Source organism: Mauremys reevesii, linkage group 3 (genome assembly GCF_016161935.1).
Source record: "Mauremys reevesii isolate NIE-2019 linkage group 3, ASM1616193v1, whole genome shotgun sequence".
NCBI lineage: Eukaryota > Metazoa > Chordata > Testudines > Geoemydidae > Mauremys > Mauremys reevesii.
Window position 1 is genome coordinate 207,823,036 of NC_052625.1, and position 22,627 is coordinate 207,845,662.

At 46.8% G+C, this 22,627-nt stretch overlaps 1 protein-coding gene across 1 annotated transcript in view; it reads left to right on the top strand.

Annotated features, from left to right (window-relative positions):
• The window catches only part of NRBP1 (nuclear receptor binding protein 1), a 75,194-nt gene that overhangs the window by 26,198 nt on the left and 26,369 nt on the right, over positions 1-22,627 (top strand). The window contains exons 8-9 of the mRNA XM_039530329.1: positions 22,130-22,213; positions 22,524-22,582. Of these exons, the coding sequence (XP_039386263.1) occupies positions 22,130-22,213; positions 22,524-22,582 (143 nt within the window). The remainder of the gene's footprint in view (positions 1-22,129; positions 22,214-22,523; positions 22,583-22,627) is intronic.

Below are 22,627 nucleotides of genomic sequence, written 5' to 3' on the forward strand. Positions count from 1 at the left end.
GTAATTGAAAGGAGCCAGTGAGCAGTGCAGTTCTGACAGTGTAGGGGCAGCAGTGACAGGCAGTGACAGAAAAGCAGAACTCAGATGCCACTATATGCCCAGTGCAGTTTCTCACTGCAGTGCTGTGTTAGAACAGCAGGGCATGAAAGTGAGAGCAGGTTAAGTTCTCTTTGGGCTGAAGCAGCGGGTGAAGCTGGCACTGGAGACTAGTGGAGCAGGAGGATGGGGGAAGCCGCCACATTGCCCTGTTTAAAGGAAGAACACACAACCCCAGCTGGGCTGGAAGTGTTAAAGGTGGATGGTGCTTCTGGGGCAGCTGACTCCTTTTAAATAATGTAACACTATCGATTAGGTGCTATAGCCTCTAGTGCAGCTTCAGGAACCAAGGCAGCTTGCTGCCTGTCTGGCAGTCCAGTTCCGCAGTGCTCCCTGTGCAATATTTGGAGTTGTGAGGTAGCATGTGCAGTGGCAGGACAGGTCCAGCTCTACATGCAGTCCTGGAGCAATACAATCCTTTTTCTTCACCCGTTCTTCCTAGGCATCCTGATGGGGTGTTGGGACTTGCAAGAACGAAGGACAATCAAGAAGTCCACTATCAGTGTCTCAAACTGGTTGTTGGAGGGTGAGGGGGAGTGACAAGCAGCAGAGCAGTAAATAGAGCTGTGGATGCAGGGGGTCATCTAAGACAGAGATGGGTTGGGATGGACAAAGGGTATGGGATAGTGATAGGTGTAGTGCTGGGGTTGCAATCCATCTGTTCCTGAGCCCATGTGGTCCTTTTCTCACATAAAAAGTGGGTTTAGGGATGGCGGAGAGAGAAGTCATTAAGGCACAGGGAGCGAGGGGACTGGGAAGGCTGTGGCCAGAGCAGGGAGATACCTCACCAAAGGCTCTTATGTAAATTAAGCTGTCATGGGATAAAAGGGAAGGTCCTTTCATGGATTGAAAACTGGTTAAAGGACAGGGAACAAAGGGTAGGAATTAATGGTAAATTCTCAGAATGGAGAGGGGTAACTAGTGGTGTTCTCCAAGGGTCAGTCCTAGGACCAATCCTATTCAATTTATTCATAAATGATCTGGAGAAAGGGGTAAACAGTGAGGTGGCAAAGTTTGCAGATGATACTAAACTACTCAAGATAGTTAAGACCAAAGCAGATTGTGAAGAACTTCAAAAAGATCTCACAAAACTAAGTGATTGGGCAACAAAATGGGAAATGAAATTTCATGTGGATAAATGTAAAGTAATGCACGTTGGAAAAAATAACCCCAACTATACATACAACATGATGGGGGCTAATTTAGCTACGAGTCAGGAAAAAGATCTTGGAGTCATCGTGGATAGTTCTCTGAAGATGTCCACGCAGTGTGCAGAGGCGGTCAAAAAAGCAAACAGGATGTTAGGAATCATTAAAAAGGGGATAGAGAATAAGACTGAGAATATATTATTGCCCTTATATAAATCCATGGTACGCCCACATCTCGAATACTGTGTACAGATGTGGTCTCCTCACCTCAAAAAAGATATTCTAGCACTAGAAAAGGTTCAGAAAAGGGCAACTAAAATGATTAGGGGGTTAGAGAGGGTCCCATACGAGGAAAGATTAAAGAGGCTAGGACTCTTCAGCTTGGAAAAGAGAAGACTAAGGGGGGATATGATAGAGGTATATAAAATCATGAGTGATGTTGAGAAAGTGGATAAGGAAAAGTTATTTACTTATTCCCATAATACAAGAACTAGGGCTCACCAAATGAAATTAATAGGCAGCAGGTTTAAAACAAATAAAAGGAAGTTCTTCTTCATGCAGCGCACAGTCAACTTGTGGAACTCCTTACCTGAGGAGGTTGTGAAGGCTAGGACTATAACAATGTTTAAAAGGGGACTGGATAAATTCATGGTGGCTAAGTCCATAAATGGCTATTAGCCAGGATGCGTAAGAATGGTGTCCCTAGCCTCTGTTCGTCAGAGGATGGAGATGGATGGCAGGAGAGAGATCACTTGATCATTGCCTGTTAGGTTCACTCCCTCAGGGACACCTGGCATTGGCCACTGTCGGTAGACAGATACTGGGCTAGATGGACCTTTGGTCTGACCTGGTACGGCCTTTCTTATGTTCTTATGAGATACCTGCAGCTCTTTCTCCCAGTCAGAATGCTGGGGGGGGAGGGGGGGGATTTTTTTGAGCTACTCTGTGAACTTCTTGTGTTCAGCTGAAATCACCTAGAAATAAAAGCTGCCTGCTTCCCTGTGCATTTCACCAGGTGGTGTTCCCAGAGCCCCCAACTTACTGCCAGGAGGGCACTGTGGTTAGGATGGTGATTGCCTTTCCTTTGGCATTGGCTGCAGTGATTATAATCTGTCTTGAAAATGCAGCTTGCTTCTGAAGACCCTTTGAGTGGGTCGGGGGAGAAAGGAGCCAGAATGGCAGAGGTGGCGGTGGTGCTGTCTAGGAGGAGGGAGATTCCAGGGAAATGCTGGGTTGGACCTAAGGGGCTGTCAGGCAGGGCCCTTTAGGGCAGAAAAGGGGAGAAGAATGTGATGTCAACTGGAAGCTCCAGTGTGGAGTATGGCTGAGGGCTTTTCTCTCCAGGTTCACAGACTTTTTGGGGGTCACTTTGTGGGTTTTAGCAGAGGCCTGAGCTCAGGGGGCTGTGAATGTGGGAGCCAGCCGGTGGTATGGAGGAGCTCGGTGGGTGCATCATTGGGAAGTGTTTGCTCTGGGTGAGCAGAATTGGAAACTCTTAAACTGAAGTCTGGGCTGCCCTCAGTGAAATCTGACTGGGTGGTGTATTGTGCTCCCCCAGAAGATCAAATAGTCATTTCTACAGTGGCTGGGTGTGGGTGGCTTTGGGGCATGTTAACCCCAAGGGCTGTAGGGGTAGCTTCCTGGGAGCGTCCCAAATATATTCATAGAGCCTGACTTGGGCCATTCGCCACTTGCAACAAGGACCTTTTTGTCCTCTAAACGTGCTTGCTGTGCTCTTGGCTGGATACATCCAGTGTGTTTCTGTATACCCCAGCCCTCACTAAATCCCTGCTGTGGGTGCTCGGGGAACATGGGATTTGACCTGAAGTTTGTGTTCATAGGGACAGCAATACAAATTGAGTGCCAAAGCACGTGGCAGGGGTGCGACTGCTAAAATCCATGTAGGGTGTTGGCTGTACTTCCAGCAACATGCTGCCCATATCTGCCCGCTGAGCATGGGCACAGGGACTGGGCACAGGACAATGGTGGCTGAGTGACATGGTTGGAATTCCAGCCTCCTCAAAAGCCGAGAGCCCTGAACATAATGCCCTGGTCGGTGTGAGAGGCCCCCAGAGCCCACCTCTCCTTTGCCCCTCTACAGTTCTTGGTGTGTAGAGGCATCATGCTCCTGGCTTAGCATCAGCAGGTGTAAGGGTTATTGAAAGGGCGGCCAGCCTCTTCCTTTTGTCCCTGTTTTGCCGTGGTTCTACCCAGCTGTCTGTATTGATGTGAAGTGCTTGCTGTTTCATCAACTCATCGACTTCTATCTTGTTTTACTTCCCGCTTACGGGCTGCTCTGTTACCAACAGTCTTTCATAGGATTTTTGCTAATGGTGAGCAAACTTCTCCGCTCCTGTGATGTGACTGTGTCACTATATATATAATGTTCATTATATATATAGATAGATAGATAATATATTATAACTTATATATACGGTGTTCCCTTGCTATAAGGCTGGTGTATAAAACTGTCCAGCATAGGCCCCCCTACCAGCAGTAGCCGTGTTCTGTGCTGGGAGATAGTCTGTTCCTTGTGCTCCCAGCCAAAGCCTTACAGAGAGGGACACTGCCTTGTGTGAAGTCTTCTGAATGTTAGTTCTGTCCCTTCTCCTTGTTCTTAGACTGCACTAGTCTGTGGCCCCCACTGCATGCCAGCTCCTGCATGTCAAGCAAGATAAATGCATTGTTCTGACTGCTCAAAGCCAAGCTCTCCATGTACATCGGGCTCTTCCCTCCTGCTGCTGCTGCTCTGCAGGGCTTGGCTGAGGGCCAGACTTAGACCAGACTCCGCTTCTTGCTCGGACCCCCTGCCGCTTGCTTGTAGCTTTGTTAACCCCATAGACATTTTGTTTTCAGTCTGAATGTTTCAATGAAATGTGTTCTGCACCTGGTGGCTAGACAGATCTTCCACCCAAGTGAGCCCATGGCTGTGAAATGAGGGCCTTCTCTCCCTAGCCAGGCCTTTGGCGTTCAGTGAGCTCACCTGCGTGTTTGTGGGCAGGGAGTTTGCTGAAGCTTTTGGGTGGAGCAGTGGCAGGGGCTGTTGGATTGCCCCCTTGGTTTGCTTAGTTCATAACCACGTTGGGTTTGACATGAGGAAACAAACAAGGAGTCCACCCCTAGTGATCCTGTTCTACCTTTTGTCAAATGGGAATGACTATGGGGCAATGCTCCACTTTCCCCTAACCCTAGTCACCACCACCTAAGGGCCAGTCTGAATAAACTCTGTGGGTTCCCCATGTCTGCAGATGTTTTACAGTAGGGGTAGACCAAAGCCTCTCCCAAGGTGGCTGCTCCTGAGTCCCGTCGGGTTAATGGTGAAGTTATTGGGTGTCATGTGGTCTTAGCAGTATATCAGATCTCCTCCTTTTTCCAGAGGCTGATCTGCGAGGGAGCTAGGAATTAGGTGGCAGCATATTGTGCTGAGAGTCTGGCTCTGAAGGGTCAAGTGACTGGACAAATCCCTCTCCCCAGGAGGCTGCTCTGGAGTGGGGCATTCAGGAAGCGTAGTCTCAGTAAGCACGTTACGGTGCTGCAATGGGGACACATGTTGGGACAAAATGCAGCCTGTTGTGAGCAGCTTCACCACCATCACCCAGAAAATCCTTCTGCACTGGGCACTGATCGCCCACTTAATGGCTGCAGGGCTTGGAGCCCTCAGGAGGTGCTACTGCTAATGCTTCATAGTTATTACACCATCCTGCCTATAAACAAAACCAAGATCTCAACTGATAACATAAGGTAGTGCGCCCTGGGAAATGCTGTATTGTCAGCTACTCAGTGGTCTTGGAGACACCTGCGGAGGGGGAAAAAAAGTCATGGGACCTCAGTTTTGCTGCAACAGCACTGAGACCTCCTTCGAACCTCAGGCTTTCTCAGACAGTCTCTTGAGAGCTAGACCAAAAGACAGGAATGAGTTTTACTGCATTTTCCCTGCACGCTTTTGGCTCATGAGAGCTGGGAATTAGGCTCCTCAGTCACTTGGGTGCACTTGAAAATGTTAGCCAGTGTGGTGGTGCTCTTCATGCATCCAGTTGGACTTGGTCATTTTTTTCCACTCTTTGAATTTGTCATCTGGTGTTCAGGGTATGTCAGATTGTCATTTTCATATCTCTAACAGGCGGCATGTGAGTAGTATTTGTCACTGCACAATGTAAGTGTTTAGTGTTGCAGGAGCTAGGACAGGGATTACTTGGGTATCTTGAACTCTTCAGTCCCCTGTCCCATCCCGGTTAATGCACAAGGTCACTCAACCATTCTCTCTTCTTTGCCTGAAGCTACAATGGGTTTGATGTAAACATTGAAATGTTCTGTTAACTGATAGAAGTCTTGACTCTGAAATATTAGCACCAAAATGACTTAATGAGGGTGGTGACTGCTATACAGATGCCCAAGATGACCTGGTAGCTGAAAAAGTTCTAGCTCTAGAAATGCCAGGCTTTGTGAATACTTTGTCTAGGGTAGCCAGTCCTGTGATGGGAGCACATCACACAGAGCAGCCATACAGGCTCTCACTGATTATTGGCTTCTAATGTGTATTGGTATGTGGGCAATGGCTCACAAGTCAATAACGATCCCTTCCCAGGCACGTCTGGGCAGTTTGTACACTTCTAGTTTTCTTGCTTGTCTCACATGTTAAATTCATTGGGATCAGATCTTTTTTTTTCCCCTCAGGAGATGTAACAATGTCTAGGTAATTGGCATGTTCTCCCAATGACCAGCTTCCTGAGGGCACCAAGTATTGACACCTTCTTTAAATGCCCTCTGTACAGGAGTCTTTCTTCCATCGTACATGATCCCAGACGCAGAGCTCCCATAGCTCAGAGGCCATAACGAAAGTCTTGGCATCAGAACCTAGATAACGAGCTCAGTTTTTGGCTCTGAGGTAGTGAAGACTGAAACAATGCACGCACGCAATCATTTCTTCTGATCAGTAGCTTGCTGGCAACTCCCACTGCCTCCAGCTAGTTCTTCCTTGCCTGTGGCCTGAGGGTTATTTACCACAAGTGCTTGAGGCTCTACACATCTTGAACTCTCTCCCAGCCTCTTATTTATTGCAATGTTCCTAGAGTCCCTGAGGTCTTTCAAGCCATCACTTACTTCAGCTTCCTATTCTGATGCCAGTTGGGATTTCCCAGCAGCTCCTAAACCTGTCCCCAGCATGTGAGCATTAGCCCGTAGACCTCTTTGATTCTACGCTACAGTTCGACTCGTGTCTCTAATTCTCCAGTTTAGTCACCCAAATCAGTGGGTTTAAATTTAAAAAATACACACGCACGCTCTCTCTTACAATCAGAAGTTAACTGGCCTCACTGTCTCTCTAACAGAGCAACTCAAATGTTAAACTAATGCAGGAAGTTGGGCTGGTCATGCATGGAGAAAAGATGCTGTTTCTGTTTGAGGCTGGATGTGATCTTTGTCCTCTGCACAAAACTAATTTCAGATTGTGCAATAGGACAACCACTTTTCATCATAGAATATCAGGATTGGAAGGGACCCCAGGAGGTCATCTAGTCCCACCCCCTGCTCAAAGCAGGACCAATCCCCAACTAAATCATCCCAGCCAGGGCTTCATCAAACCTGACCTTAAAAACCACTAAGGAAGGAGATTCCACCACCTCCCTAGGGAACCTATTCCAGTGCTTCACCACCCTCCTAGTGAAAGTGTTTCCTAATATCCAACCTAGACCTCCCCCACTGCAACTTGAGGCCATTGCTCCTTGTTCTGTCATCTGGTACCACTGAGAACAGTCTACATCCATCCTCTTTGGAACCCCCTTTCAGGTAGTTGAAAGCAGCTATCAAATCCCCCCATATTCTTCTCTTCTGCAGACTAACCCCAGTTCCCTCAGCCTTTCCTCATAAGTCATGTGCTCCAGCCCCCTGATCATTTTCATTGCCCTCCGCTGGACTCTTTCCAATTTTGTCCACATCCCTTCTGTGGTGGGGGCCCCAAAACTGGACACAGTACTCCAGATGAGGCCTCACCAATGTCGAATAGAGGGGAATGATCACATTCCTCGATCTGCTGGCAATGCCCCTACTTATACAGCCAAAATGCCGTTAGCCTTCTTGGCAACAAGGGCACACTGTTGACTCATATCCAGCTTCTCGTCCCTAGGTCCTTTTCTGCAGAACTGCTGCCTAGCCACTCAGTCCCTAGTCTGTAGCAGTGCATGGGATTCTTCCATCCTAAATGCAGATTCCTTTTGGCCCAATCCTCTAATTTGTCTAGGTCCCTTTGTATCCTATCCCTACCCTCCAGCGTATCTACCACTCCTCCCAGTTTAGTGTCATCTGCAGACTTGCCGAGGGTGAAGTCCATGCCATCCTCCAGATCATTAATGAAGATATTGAACAAAACTGGCCCCAGCACCGATCCTTGCGGCACGCCGCTTGAAACCGGCTGCCAACTAGACAAGGAGCCGTTGATCACTACCCGTTGAGCCCGATCTAGCCAGCTTTCTATCCACTTTATAGTCCATTCATCCAGCCCATACTTCTTTAACTTGCCGGCAAGAATACTGTGGGAGACTGTATCAGAAGATTTGCTAAAGGCAAGCAATTACACATCCACTGCTTTCCCCTCATCCACAGACCCAGTTACCTAGTCATAGAAGGCAATTAGGTTAGTCAGGCATGACTTGCCCTTGGTGAATCCATGCTGACTGTTCCTGATCACTTTCCTATCCTCTAATTGCATCAGAATTGATTCCTTGAGGACCTGCTCCATGATTTTTCCAGGGACTGAGGTGAGGTTGACTGGCCTGTAGTTCCCCGGATCCTCCTCCTTCCCTTTTTTAAAGATGGGGGGCACTACATTAGCCTTTTTCCAGTCAGCCGGGACCTCCCCCGTTCGCCATGAGTTTTCAAAGATAATGGCCAATGGCTCTGCAGTCACATCCGCTAACTCCTTTAGCACCCTTGGATGCAGCGCATCCGGCCCCATGGACTTGTGCTCATCTAGCTTTTCTAAGTAATCCTGAACCACTGTTCTCCACAGAGGGCTCGCCACCTCCTCCCCATGCTGTGCTGCCCAGTGCAGCAGTCTGGGAGCTGACCTTGTTTGTGAAGACAGAGGCAAAAAAATCATTGAGTACATTAACTTTTTCCACATCCTCTGTCACTAGGTTCCCTCCCTCATTCAGCAAGGGGCCCACACTTTCCTTGACTTTCTTCTTGTTGCTAACATACCTGAAGAAACCCTTCTTGTTACTCTTAACATCTCTTGTTAGCTGCAACTGCAAGTGTGATTTGGCCTTCCTGATTTCACTCCTGCATGCCTGAGCAATACTTTTATACTCCTCCCTGGTCGTTTGTCCAATCTTCCACTTCTTGTAAGCTTCTTTTTTGTGTTTAAGATCAGCAAGGATTTCACTGTTAAGCCAAGCTTGTCGCCTGCCTTATTTACTATTCTTCCTACACATCGGGATGGTTTGTTCCTGCAACCTCAATAAGAATTCTTTAAAATACAGCCAGCTCTCCTGGACTCCTTTCCCCCTCATGTTGTTCTCCCAGGGGATCCTGCCCATCAGTTCCCTGAGGGAGTCAAAGTCTGCTTTTCTGACAGGGTCTGTATTTTGCTGCTCTCCTTTCTTCCTTGTGTCAGGATCCTGAACTCGACCATCTCATGGTCCCTGCCTCCCAGGTTCCCATCCACTTTTGCTTTCCCTACTAATTCTTCCCTGTTTGTGAGCAGCAGGTCCAGAAGAGCTCTGCCCCTAGTTGGTTCCTCCAGCACTTGCAGCAGGAAATTGTCCCCTACACTTCCCAAAAACTTCCTGGATTGTCTGTGCACTGCTGTATTGCTCTCCCAGCAGATATCAGGGTGATTGAAGTCCTCCATGAGAACCAGGGCCTGTGATCTAGTAACTTCTGTTAGTTGCCGGAAGAAAGCCTCGTCCACCTCATCCCCCTGGTCTGGTGGTCTATAGCAGACTCCCACCACAACATCAGCTTTGTTGCTCACACTTCTAAACTTAATCTGGAGACTCTCAGGTTTTTCTGCAGTTTCATACTGGAGCTCTGAGCAGTCATACTGCTCTCTTACATACAATGCAACTCCCCCACCTTTTCTGCCCTGCCTATGCTTTCTGAACAGTTTATATCCATCCATGACAGTACTCTAGTCATGTGACTTATCCCACCAGGTCTCTGTTATTCCAATCACATCATAATTCCTTGACTGTGCCAGGATTTCCAGTTCTCCCTGCTTGTTTCCCAGGCTTCTTGAATTTGTGTGTAGGCACTTAAGATAACTCGCTGATTGTTCTGCTTTCTCAGTATGAAGCAGGAGTCCTCCCCTCTTGCGCTCTCCTGCTCGTGCTTCCTCCTGGTATCCCATTTTCTCACTTACCTCAGGGCTTTGGTGTCCTTCTCCCGGTGAACCTAGTTTAAAGCCCTCCTCACTAGGTTAGCCACCCTGCTTGCAAAGATGCTTTTCCCTCTCTTCATTAAGTGGAGACCGTCTCTGCCTAGAACTCCTCCTTCTTGGAACACCATCCCATAGTCAAGGAATCCGAAGCCTTCTCTCCGACACCACCTGCGTAGCCATTCAGTGACTTCCACGATTCGACAGTCTCTACCTAGGCCTTTTCCTTCCACAGGGAGGATGGACGAGAACACCACTTGCTCCTCAAACTCCTTTCTTTCATCAAACTCCTTTATCCTTTAGCTCATGACCACATTGTACTTGACCTAATGACAAACTCATAGACATAAGATAGTGATATGGTCAATTAAACTGTTGCTAAGAATCTAGAGATAATTAAAGAACTGAAACTATCAGATTATACAGAGGCTTCACCTGATACCACTTGTGTTGAACACACAATATTCTGGGATGTGGCAGAAACAATAAGGATAAATGTATATCTATAGAATCCTAGGAGGAGAGATAATGATCCAAATAGAACATGCCAGAGCTATGAAAACACTGGAACTAAAATAGAACATCCACTGCTACATGGAAATGACTAACAGGCATGATCAAAGTGATAGGTGAGCGTAGCAACATAGAAAGAGGGTGAATGGAATATTGTTTAAGAGCTTTCTACTTTTGTCCAGGTCATCAAGCCAATGCAGCTTTGGCCTGGCAGCTAAATAACACGTTCATTTCTGAAAATCTTCAGAAGGGTACTAGCCATACCAGCACATTCCACAGAGAGCAGTTTGCCACGTACTTACGAGACCTTATCCCAAACTTCTGGAAATGCTCATTAGGAACCAGTTACAGAGCAGACCTCTTCCTAGATTAGCTGAGGAAGAAGCTGAAGCAAAGATGCTTGAATTCTTGGGGCTGAATACAAGTGATTTTTAAACTTAAAAAGCTTGTTTTACAAAAAAGCACCATCTGCAAAGATGGGAAAGAATTTTAATATCAAACTTACAGAAGAGTAAAATAACCATGGAAACGCTGCATCGTGTTAAATGTGAGAAATGTAAACACCACCTGACTGGATCTGTGGAAGGCACACAGCTGACTCCAATTTGTGTTGGAAAGTCTATGGCATCTTTGGCACAGTAGCCTGCATGTAGTGGAAGACAGGCAATCCTTGCATTCTGGGGAAGGTTTAAAACCTAATTGTAGAGACTGCACAAACTAAATACCCTGTTGTGACACGCTGTACCTCAAAATAACACGCTGGAACTCCCATATTGACCGCTATAATATGATTGATACTTCTATTTGGTGTCCTCTGCCACTGACAGCAGCACAAAACTATGTATACATTATGGACTGCACACAAGATAAATCCCACCCCTTGATCCTAATGATGCACAAGTTTTACAGTAGAATTTGGGAAGTGATGGCGGGATGTCTGTCTTGGAGAGAGAGAGAGAGGGACCTAATCACCAGAATCCTTTTTCATGAATACGTTGTCAGAGGTCATGCTGCTGTCAGCTTAAATCATTCCAACTTTGACCACTTTTAACACCAACATTAACACCCACAAAATAGTTTCCAGGTTCTGAAACAAACTAGATGCTCCATAAATTGTAGTTAAACTTATTCAGAATCATAGATTTTATTTTTAAGACCAGAAGAGACAATTAAATCTGGTTTGATGTTCTGTATATTACAGTCCATAGAATTTCATCTAGAATTGAGCCCAACGACTTGCTTGACTAAAGCATATCTTCCAGAAAAACATCTCTCATTTATTTAGTGTGTGGCCCACATATTTACTGCACACCATCCAAACTCTGCACTGAATACACTATTTATTTATTCATGGGTTTTCTAGGGCACTCTTGTAATTGAACCTTAGTTCTTTATAAGGATTAATCAGTTTTTCACCTCGTCCCTGTGAGATGGTGGTATCCCCATTTTACATGTGAGGTTCTGAGGCACAGATTAAAGCCCAAACTGTCAAGTGTCAGCTAACTTTGGGTGCTCAGTTTTGAGAAGCGATGGGCCTGAGTCATCAGACTAAGCATTTTATAGGACTTTACATGTTCAGAGGAGAGCTCTCATTTCAGTTGCAGCTGTGAGCGTTGGCACTTCTGTAAATCAGATCCTGGGTGACTGAGTACCCAGAAAATAGGAAACACAGTGACCCAGCTGTGAAAAGTTTGGTGTATGTAACTGGCCCAGCTTCATATAGTTTCTCTGTGTGGTGGAGGCATGGATAGAATCCAGTTCTCCAGGGTAGCATTCAGTTGCTTTAACCATGAGACGGTTTCTTTTTCTGCAATCCCCTGCCTCATTCAGTACGTACCTTGCGAGTCCTTCAAATGATGAGTCGCTGGTCCTGTAGACAACAGCATCATTCACTGCACATCCCTGATTCATTCCCAGAGCAAGTCTGTCCAGAGTGTGCTGTGGTGGTGGCAGGGGAGAAACTGTCATCAGACAATTAAAGACATAATGCGCACACACAAGGGAGATGCATTGGAGTTGCACAAGGAACTTTAATACTGGTATTCACCTAATTTCCTAAGACTCAAGTTAGGGAAGTTTCTTTTCAAACAAACCCTTACATTGAAAAAACAAATCACATGGAACTATATTGATTCCCAACCTGGCTCATCAGCAGGTTTGAGATCTCCGATCCTCAGCACAGCCCTCTGCCACTTGAGTAACGGGTAAGAGTAGGAGGCTTACGTTCAGCGTGGACCTGCTGCTAGAGGGGTTGAGACTAGACAGCAGAGGAATGCCACGGCTCAGTAACGAGTCCAGTTCCAAGGTATGTAGGACAGCGAGCGTGCTACAGTGGTCAGACTCTTCCTTGGAGCGATTGCCCCCATCTTTTGCCCATGTTCTGTGCTCCTGTCCTTCCCTGCCCCCTTTTCTCTGCCCCTTGGGGCTCTGGCTTCTGCCCTCTGCCTAGTGTTTCATTCCACCATCCCTCTGCATCTGGCTTGCTGCCTGAGCATCAGCAGGGGGAGCATTCACAGCATAGAAGACAGTCTCCCAGCTCTCACGTCCAGTGCCTGGTGCCATAGCAGCCCCTGGCAGCTGGCAGGAGCAATTGCAAGGTAAGTCCTGCTCAGCTCCTTCAGATCTGGCGTGGAGCATGCTCAGTTACTCCGTGGGGTTGTACATCGATTCATGGCTTAAAGTTTTGCCTTGATTGAGAAATTTTGCTTGATTTGCCCTCTGAAATACCTGGACTGAACTGAATGGCTGAATTCTTGCTGCTGTTCCAAAGAGGTGCACATCTCCTTGTTCAACATTTAAGGCAATGTGCTCTCTCGCTCAAGGTCACTATTTTGTGAGCTTTCCTGTGAAGTGATAATTAGAACATATCAAAAAGGTAATCGGGGTTTGAAACCATAGTGCCTTCTGGCAATTGTGAACATTCTGAGTCCTAACCTGATGAGGCATGATAGGCCTGTGAGTGGGTAAGGCAGTGATGTATCTGAATTGAAGGTGCAACTTAACCTGGCTGAAGCCGAAGCTAGAGATATGTGATCTCTTGGGCAATGTTGCACAGCCCCTGGAGTGTAAAGTGATCCAGTGCAGTGGGCATGCTTGGGCATTGCCTGTTCATTTCTTTTGTCCTTGGGGACCCCTTCGGTGGGAGAGTGCCCTTGGCATGGGTCAGTCTGTGACAGTTCAAGTGAAGTGCTTTTCTTCTGACTGATATAAACTTGTGCAGGGGCGTGTAGCTGCTGCGGTTGATCTACTTGTTGCCATGTTAGTTATGACTGAAACTAGAAAGAGCAGCGGTTTTGTTCCCAAAGTCCAGACCCTTTGTTTTTCAAGCATTAAGTTACTCTGGCGTTGCGGTCAGATAATGTATGTTCTTTCAGATTCCTGGCTGTCCAATAATTAATCAAGCTCACTGCCTGTAACTGCGCTTTGCACTGTTTTGGGGATTGTAACACTTAACTACTGATGGGTCTTCTGCACAAGCTTCACCCTCCGGCTTGATACCTTGATCAGAATGAGTCAATTTCTGTGAATGAGCTTTTCCAGCTTTTGCTGGTTAACTGTCTTCTGTTTATTGCAAACTGAAAAGATCATCTTATAGCACTGTTGGTCTGCAGCCCTTAAGGTAGATCTTCCATGTGACAGCATTTGGATGTAAAATGCTTGGGTTCTCAAAATGTGGCAGATGTTCTGAGATGTTTCCTCTCCAACTTTGATTCCACACTTAATGGCTGTAAACTTCGCTTTGTCACAGTGGCTCTGAAGTCGTGTTCTCCAAGTCTCTGATGCCCTCCTTAATTCAGCTGCATCAAGGTTCATGAATGGAGTGAGCTGTGAAATGTCTCATGCTTTGGCAGATGTATGCAAGTGTGAGAGACTAATCTTTCTACAGCTTAAGAACATAAGAATGGTTGTACTGGGCCAGACAAGTGGTCCATCTAGCCCAGTATCCCATCTTCAGACAGTGGACAGTGCCAGGTGCTTCAGAGGGAATAAATAGAGGGAAATTTATAATGATCATCCCCTGTCATCCTTTCCCAGCTTCTGACAGTTGGAGGTTCAGGGACACCAGCACATGGGGTTGGGTTCCTGGCCATCTTGGCTAATAGCCATTGATGGATCTATCTTCCAGGAACTTATCTAGTTCTTTTTTTAACCCAGTTATGCTTTTGATCTTCACAATATCTTATGACAATGAGTTCCACAGGTTGACTGTGTTTTGAAGAACTTTCTTATGTTTGTTTTTAAACCTGCTGCCTATTAATTTCATTGGATGACCCCTAATTTGTATAATAGGTGAAGGGGTAAATAACACTTACTCACTTTCTCCACACCAGTCATGATTTTATTAGACATCTGTCATATCCCCTCTTAGACATCTTTTCCAAGCTGAACAGCTTGTCTTTTTTAATCTTTCCTTATATGGACACAGTTCCATACCTCTAATCCTTCTCTATACCATATCAAATTTTAATATATCTTTTTTGAGACGAGGTGACCAAAAGTGAACATAGTATTCAACGTGTGGGCATATTATGGATTTCTGTAGTGGCATTATATTTTCTGTTGTCTTGTCTATCCCTTTCCTAATGGTTCCTAACATTGTTAGCTTTTTTGACTGCTGCTTCACATTGAACAGTTTTCAGAGAACTATTCGGGTGCCTCCCAAGAATTTTTTCTTGAGTGGTAACAGCTAATTTATACCCTGTCATTTTTTATGTGTAGTTGGGATTATCTTTTCCAAAATGCATTCCTTCATATTTATCGACATTGAATTACATCTAGTATTCTGTTGCCTAGTCATCCAGTTTAGTGAATTCCCTTTGTGACTCTTTGTAGAGGGGTTTGGGCTTACCTATCTTGAGTAATTTTGTATTCTCTGAAAATGTTGCCACCTCACTATTCACTCTTTTCCAAGTCATTTATGAATATGTTGAATGGAACTGGTCCCAATACAGATCCTTGGGGAACCCCACTATTTACCTCTCTCCACTGTGAAAACTGACTGTTCATTCCTACCCTTTGTTTCTTACATTTTAACCAGTTACTGATCCGGGAGGGGACCGTCCCTCGTATCCCCGTCTACTTACTTTGCTTAAGAGCCCTTGGTGAGGGACCTTGTCAAAGGCTTTCTGAAAGTTCAAGTTACACTGTCCACTGGATCACCCTTGTCTACGTGCTTGTTGACTCCCTCAGAGATTTCTAATAGATTGATGAGGCATGATTTTCCTTTCCAAAAGCCGTGTTGACTTTTCTCCAACATATTGTGTACATCAGGGGTAGGCAACCTATGGCATGGGTGCCAAAGGTGGCACGCAAGCTGGTTTTCAGTGGCACTCGCATTGCCCAGGTCCTGGCCACCGATCCAGGGGGCTCTACATTTTAATTTAATTTTAAATGAAGCTTCTTAAACATTTTAAAAACCTTATTTACTTTACATACAACAATAGTTTAGTTATATATTATAGACTTATAGAAAGAGACCTTCTAAAAACGTTAAAATGTATTACTGGCACGCAAAATCTTAAATTAGAGTGAATAAATGAAGGTTCGGCACACCACTTCTGAAAGGTTGCCGACCCCTGGTATACATTTACGTGTCAAATAATGCTGTTCTTTACTATTGTTTCAACTAATTTGCCTGATACTGAAGTTAGGCTTACTGGCTTGTAATTGCCAGGATCGCCTCTGGAGTCCTTTTTAAAAATTGGTGTTACATTAGCCATCCATCAGTAATCTGGTACAGAGGCTGACTTAAGCGATAGGTCAGATACCACAGTTCAGCAATTTCATTTTTGAGTTCCCTCAGAATTCTTCGATGAATTCCAGCTGGTCCTGGTGACTTGTTACTGTTTATCAGTTTGTTATAAAACCACCTCTTGACACCTCAACCTGGGAGTTTTTCCATTTTTTTAATCTAAAAAGAATGGCTCGAGTGTGGGCATCTCCCCCGCATTTTCTGCAGTGAAGACCGATGCAAGGAATTCATGTAGCTGCTCCACAATGGCCGTGTCTCCCTTGAGTGCTACTTTAGCACCTTGATTGGCTGGTGGCCCCAGTGACTTTTTTAGCAGGCTTCCTGCTTCTGATGTAATTAAAAAAAATTGCTCTTCGTTTTTCTCTTCAGGTAACTGTTCTTCAAATTCTTTCTTGCTCTACTTTTACTCTTGACTTGCCAGAGTTTATGCTCCTTTCTATCTTCCTCCCTAGATTTGACTTCCAGTTTTTAAATAATGTCTTTTTGCCTCTAACTGCTTCTTCTACTCTGCTGTTTAGCTGTGGTAACTTGGTTTTGAGGCATACGTTTAGTTTGAGCCTCATGATGTTTTTAAATAGCTTCCATGCAGCTTGCAGGCATTTCAACCTTGTAACTGTTCCTTTTAACTTATGTTTAACTAGTTTCCTCAGTTGCGTGGTTTCTGTTTCTCATGTTAAATGCTACTGTGGTATGTTTCTTTGGCAATTCCCCCCCCTACACTGTCCTAGGCAGTCTTCTGCTCCAACACCCAGTCTGTGCCGCTTCCCCCACTGGCTGGTAGGGGAATCCTCGCCTGCCTTCTACCTCTGGTTCCAGTCCATGGACCCTACATCTATCAACTGCGGTCTGCTTGATCTCTGACCATGTTGCTCTTTCCCTGAACTCCTTCCTACACCTTCTGGCTTTCCCCTTTATGGGCTCAGCAGCCCAAACTCCCCCCTCCGAGAGAGTGACTGCAGACTGCTTAACTCCTTAACCCCCAGCACACCTTCCTTCTCCCAGGGAGTGACTGCAGACTGCTTCTCTGCAGCTCCTTTCTGCTGCCAACTTCCTGGCTTTATACCAGCCCCACCTGCTCCTTCTCAACTGGGCTCCATCATCAATCACCCTTTTAATTCTTGGCTCTCCCCCAGGTGCAGCCTTTCAGGTTAATTGACCTAATTTACCCTGCTTTACCTTGTGTGGGGTGAACACCCCGTCACAGTACCCATTTGGAGCTTATGGTCACTACGTAGATCTGCCCAGTTGCATACTCAGGACTTGCTTTCACTGCACAGTTAACCTGGACCTTTACTTGTGTTTTAGCCCAACTCCCACCCCCATCCACACAGAAAAACCTCTGACCCGGCTTTGGAGGTGCTTAAAGTCAGTCTGTTGCCACTGCTTTGGGGTGGAATAGAACCTTGGCTCTGGTTTAACTTGGGCTGGAACCTGCCTGGCTGGGATGACTTAGTTGGGAATTGGTCCTGCTTTGAGCAGGGGGTTGAGCTGGATGACCTCCTGAGGTCTCTTCCAACCCTGATCTTCTATGATTCTATAATAGCAACCTTTTAGAAGAGCCTGTACATTTGTTTGGCCCAAGTTTGTAGGTCTGTCATTGAAGTGGTCTCTGCAGGGTACTGTCCCCTCTGCTCATGGCTCCTGTGGGGGTCACACCTCAGTTTAAACTTAGTTGGATAAAGGTGGGAGGGCAGGCTGAAGCACAGGGGTGTTGTCTTCTTTCCCCACTCCATGGGGGTACATATCTCTGCTGTGCAGGCTCCCCACTGTAGTAGACAGAGGGCCTGAGACTTAAGGCCTTGTAGCTGAGGCCTGGGCTAAAGTAGTGGTCAAAACTTTGCTGATATAAAGCAGTGTCAGGCTGTGAGCACTGCAGGGCCTACTCACAATCTGGCAAGAACAGGGCTGATATTGCAGAAATGCACATTCCTAAGAAGTACTAGACAGAGCACTCGCGCAAGTGTCTTCCAGAAGGATGGTACCAGAACACCTCGCTATCACACATTCCCTACAGAGAACAGGAACACGCTGACCCATCCTAGAGATAAGGTCAGGAGGACGGTGTGATGGATAGAGATGTACAAGGTGATGGGTGGTAACCAGCTACATCAAAGGGTGTCAGCTAACTACGTCAGAGGGGCAGTACGTAACTTGTTTGTATCGATGTATAAAATGGAACCTCAGAGGGAGTGTCTGGCCAGCCTGGGGGGAATGGGAAAACCAGCCGCTCACTGACCTGCGTCCATTGTTATGGGCACACGTGTTTTAATATCCTGAGTCTGCCAGGTGCTGTTACTGTGCTTCGTTGACAATAAACCTGGCTGGGTGTCTTCGCTCCTTAATGGATCTTGTGGTCATTGGGTGGTTCACTGCTATGCCAGCTGTCTGCGCAGAGTTGGGACAGCACACAGAGAACACTCACACAGCCCAACATCTGACAACACACACTGCCTGGTGTGGAAAGGGCCTGACGCTCTCCAGTCTTTGGAAATAAGGAATTTCCCTGTGCAGAGCTGGATTGTTCTTTGCAGTCACGGTCTCTGTTCAGGCAGAGACTTGGTAGTAGGGGGCCCATTTGACTACTACTGTGCAGTGCCTTAGCCTGCCCTTGTGAAACAGGCCTCTGTGAAAGCTGCAGGGGCGCTGCCTGGAACTAGGTCTGTCCTTTGCTGTGACGTTGATTGGCAGCTAGGCTGATGCCTGTTTAGTGTTGGTGTACTGACAACAGTGAGTACGCGACCTTGCACTGCTCTCCGCCTGTTGTGGAGAGGGGTTGTTAGTGTTGGTAAGTTTCCCTGGAGTACTGTGTGAGGGAGGAAGCGGTTTATAGCAAGAATTGGAGCAGCTGGAGTGTTACTAGAGAGGTCCCTGTTGTTTCAGTCCTTCCTTCTGCTCCAGAGTCTCTGTTTCTGGCAGGAGCACTCGGGTCTGCCCCTGCTCCTCTGTGCATCCCCTTGGGCGTGCTGCTCCACAGGAGAAGGTCACATGTCCCATCATTGGTAAGCTGCTTTGCTTTTCCTCAAGAGAGATTTAGGGAGCCCAGGAGTTGCCGGTATGGCTCAGGTCCGTAATCCATACCATCCAGTGGCCAGCCAGGTGCTCTAAAGAGAGGTGTAAGAAACCTCCTAATCCCTGGTAGTTACAGATTAATTTAACCCCCAGAGCAGGAGGTTTAATCTCCCTTCCAGAACGCTTGTTAATTATGAAAACGCTGGATATTCTTGTGACCTAGGCAAATGTCCAGTTCCTCTTTAAATCTTGGTAGCTTCAAGTTTTTTCCCCTGTCCTGCTGGTAATAGCTCACCTTAACTGATCGCTGTCACTAGAGTGTGTATGGTAACACCCATTGTTTCATGTTCTGTGTGTGTCTTCCTATTGTATTTTCCGCTGCATCCATCCGATGAAGTGGGTTTTAGCCCACAAAAGCTTAGGCCCAAATAAATTTGTTAGTCTCTTGGTGCCACAAGTACTCCTTGTTCTTGTAGCAGAGTTTCACAAGATAATTACACATTGTGTGAAAAAGTACTTCCTCGTCAGTTTTGAAATTCCCACCTATTTTAATTTCATTGAATGTCCCTGTGTTTGTGTTATGAACCAGGGAGAATAGGGGGAGGGATAGCTCAGTGGTTTGAGCATTGGCCTGCTAAACCCAGGGTTGTGAGTTCAATCCTTGAGGGGGCCACTGAGGGATCTGGGGCAAAAATTGGTCCTGCTAATGAAGGTAGGGGGCTGGACTCAATGACCTTTCGAGGTCCCTTCCAGTTCTAGGGGATTGGTATATCTCCAATTATTACCTTAGATTCTCCTGACCTCCTTTCTCTAGACCGTTCATTATTTTAGCCTTCCATCATGTTCTCTTGCATTTCTCTTTCTCACACACTCTCCAGAGCAGTTTTCCCAAGCCCTTGATCATTCTCGTCACCCTTCTCTGAACCCCCTCTAATTCTGCAGTGCCCTTGGGGGTGGCATGACCAGTCCTGCGTGCAGTATACAGATGAGGCTGCACCATTGATTACATGAAGGCAGAATATTTTGATGATTTCTCTATGCAATTCCTAGTGCATTCTAATATCGTGCTTGTTTTCTTGACTGCAACTGCTCATTGAGTTGTCTCCAGTGACGACCTCCTCCTCATTCTGTTCTCTTGTTTCAGAGCACTCTGTTCATTCATAGAAAAACAGATATGGGAGATGGAAGCACCTTGTTAGGTCCTAGCCCCTGGAAGCCAGGCAGGATTGTCTCTACAGTCTGTTCTCCGAGGCTTTTCTGCAGCCCAAGTGACAGGGCTTTCTTGAGGCTGTGGACTAGTCGGAGCTCACTCAGCGCGAAATTCCTTTTAGTTTCTCCCTGTTGTTCCTCTTTTGGAATAGAACAATCTCTACCTTTTTGAAACAAGCACTGTGTGGAGTCTCCCATTCAAACAGGGATGCTAGAAAGAGTAGCCAGCTGTGATTCGTTTGGAAAGAGTAACTGAGGCAGATTCCCTAGGCTTACTCCTGGGGGAATTCTGTTTCAAAAAGTTAAAAATTCTGCACACAATATTTAAAAATTCTGCAAAATTCTGTGTTTTATTTGTCAAAATAAGTCACTCCAATTTCAATTATTTTGATAATTTATTTCAAAATACCTATTAGCAAGTATATTTGTAACAATACAGACGACAAAAATGATTCTGGACATTTTTTGAGAAATAAATTCCTTAGTAGGCATATTGATACAGACCTTTGAGGAATAATTCAATTAATTAAACTACTATACAGAAATGTATTTCCCGCACCCTTCAAAAACAGGGCAAAGGTTCGGGGAGAGGGATGTAATTGCTGGACAGGTACCTGGGAACAAACCTGGAGGGTTGTTGGGTATGGGTGGAAGAATGGAACAGGTTTTTTTGGGGTGTGGGGATTGTTGTGGAGTTTCCCCCATGCAGACCTGGCTGATCCCAACCTCTCCCGTTCAGTCAGCTACATCTGCCCCGTCCCCATGTGTCCTTGCACCCCCACTCTCATTCAGCCCCTGCCCCAGTCCATTCCTGCCACTAGCCCTTCTGAACCCGTCTGTGACTCTCCCAGCAGCACTGTGTCCCCCGCTCTGTGTATCCCCCCATATCTCATGCCTCCTCACCTGGCCCCGTGGGCATGGTGCTGTGACCCCTCCCTATCGGCTGCTGACTGCTACAGCTGGTGAGCTGGCTGTCCTCTATTCTGGCACCACAGCAGCACCTACTGGCCGAAAGGCATAACTGCAGAGCCTCTCTGGCAGAGTATTTTTTGCCAAGAGAAAACACAAATCTGCAGAGGACATGAATTTTGCACATGCACAGTGGTGCTGAATTCTCCCCCAAGGGAGAACATTCTGAGTTAAGTGTCACTACTTTGTAGGATTGTGGGTGGGAGGGTGTGGATGCCCTGTCTGAAGGAGATGAGGTAGTGTTGGGAGCACTTTGGTGCAGGAGTGGCTGTGCTCCAGGGAGGGGTGAGTGCTAGAAAGGAGGGAACCCATGTGTTCTCTACTTACCTTGATTTTTCTAATGTTTAGACTGCTGTTCCTTCTTGGAAACTTGTCTATAGTCCCCTAATGGAGCGAGTTGTCCCAGGAACTTATCCCCTCCCCTCGGAAGCCCGTGTGCTCATGCTGCTCTGCTTGCCCTCACTGTTGGGTTTGGTGCCATCTTGCTGCTGCTGGTAGGCTGAGTGCTCCTGGCAGAGGCCTCCTGCAGACATGAGCCATAGGCAGAGGCACTGGGCTGGCTGGACCTTCTCCATCAGGGTCTCTGTACTGGTGTCTTTTGTGCTTGGCTCTGCCCTAATGAGGGACCCCTCTGAGCAGAGCAGAATCTGCACCAGCAACAACTTGTTGGCCATGGAACAAGTAGCCTCGTTGCAGAGCTGTCAGTCTGTCTGAAACTCAGTGCCTCTGTAGCCAAGCCTCAAGTTGCTGAATGCTGTGGGTCTGAGCTGAGAGCCTTCAGGCTTGACTGTAAACTTGAGAGGCCTTTCTTAGGTGCTCCTTCCTCTGCAGGGGCCAGGGACTCCACAGGTGCTGTTTGAGCCCAATACCAGGTCTCAGTGAGTGTGCAGCCAAGGGAACAGAGTAGAGAAACATTCAAGTGCCCCTCTGCTCTCCCGTGCATGGGGAAGGTGCACCCACCTCAGTGTGAGATGAGGGAGCTGGTGCCTGGGGTCATTATGGACAGCTGGGGCCCAGCTGGTAAGGATTACTGCATTGTAAGCATCTGTGACTCTCTTCCAGTGGCACCAGACACCATCAACAACCATGTGAAGACATGTCGTGAGGAGCAGAAGAACCTGCACTTCTTTGCCCCAGAGTATGGAGGTACAGTACAGCAGCACAGTGCCCACAGGCCTCGGGTGTGGTATGGCTGGCTTGTCTTGCTAGTAACCAGTCTGTGGGTGGCTATTACCTGCATATCTCAAGAGAGGCTGCAGCTAAGGGGAGCTAATGCTACTCCCCCCGGGACTGCATGGCCTTGATCTGGAGCCACTGGGAGCCCTTGTCCCTGGAATAGCAGTGGAAGGGAGGGGGCTGCAGGATCTTGCTGCCTGGTGTGGCGGCTCCTGGTGCTATAAGGTGCTGGGACTGTCCTGTTGGGAATTGACTGAGGAGCCTTGTTCCTGTGTTACAGAAGTCACCAATGTCACCACTGCTGTGGACATCTACTCCTTCGGGATGTGTGCCCTAGAGGTGAGTGGGCTGGGCTGCTTCTGTTTTATTAGGAAGGGAGATGGC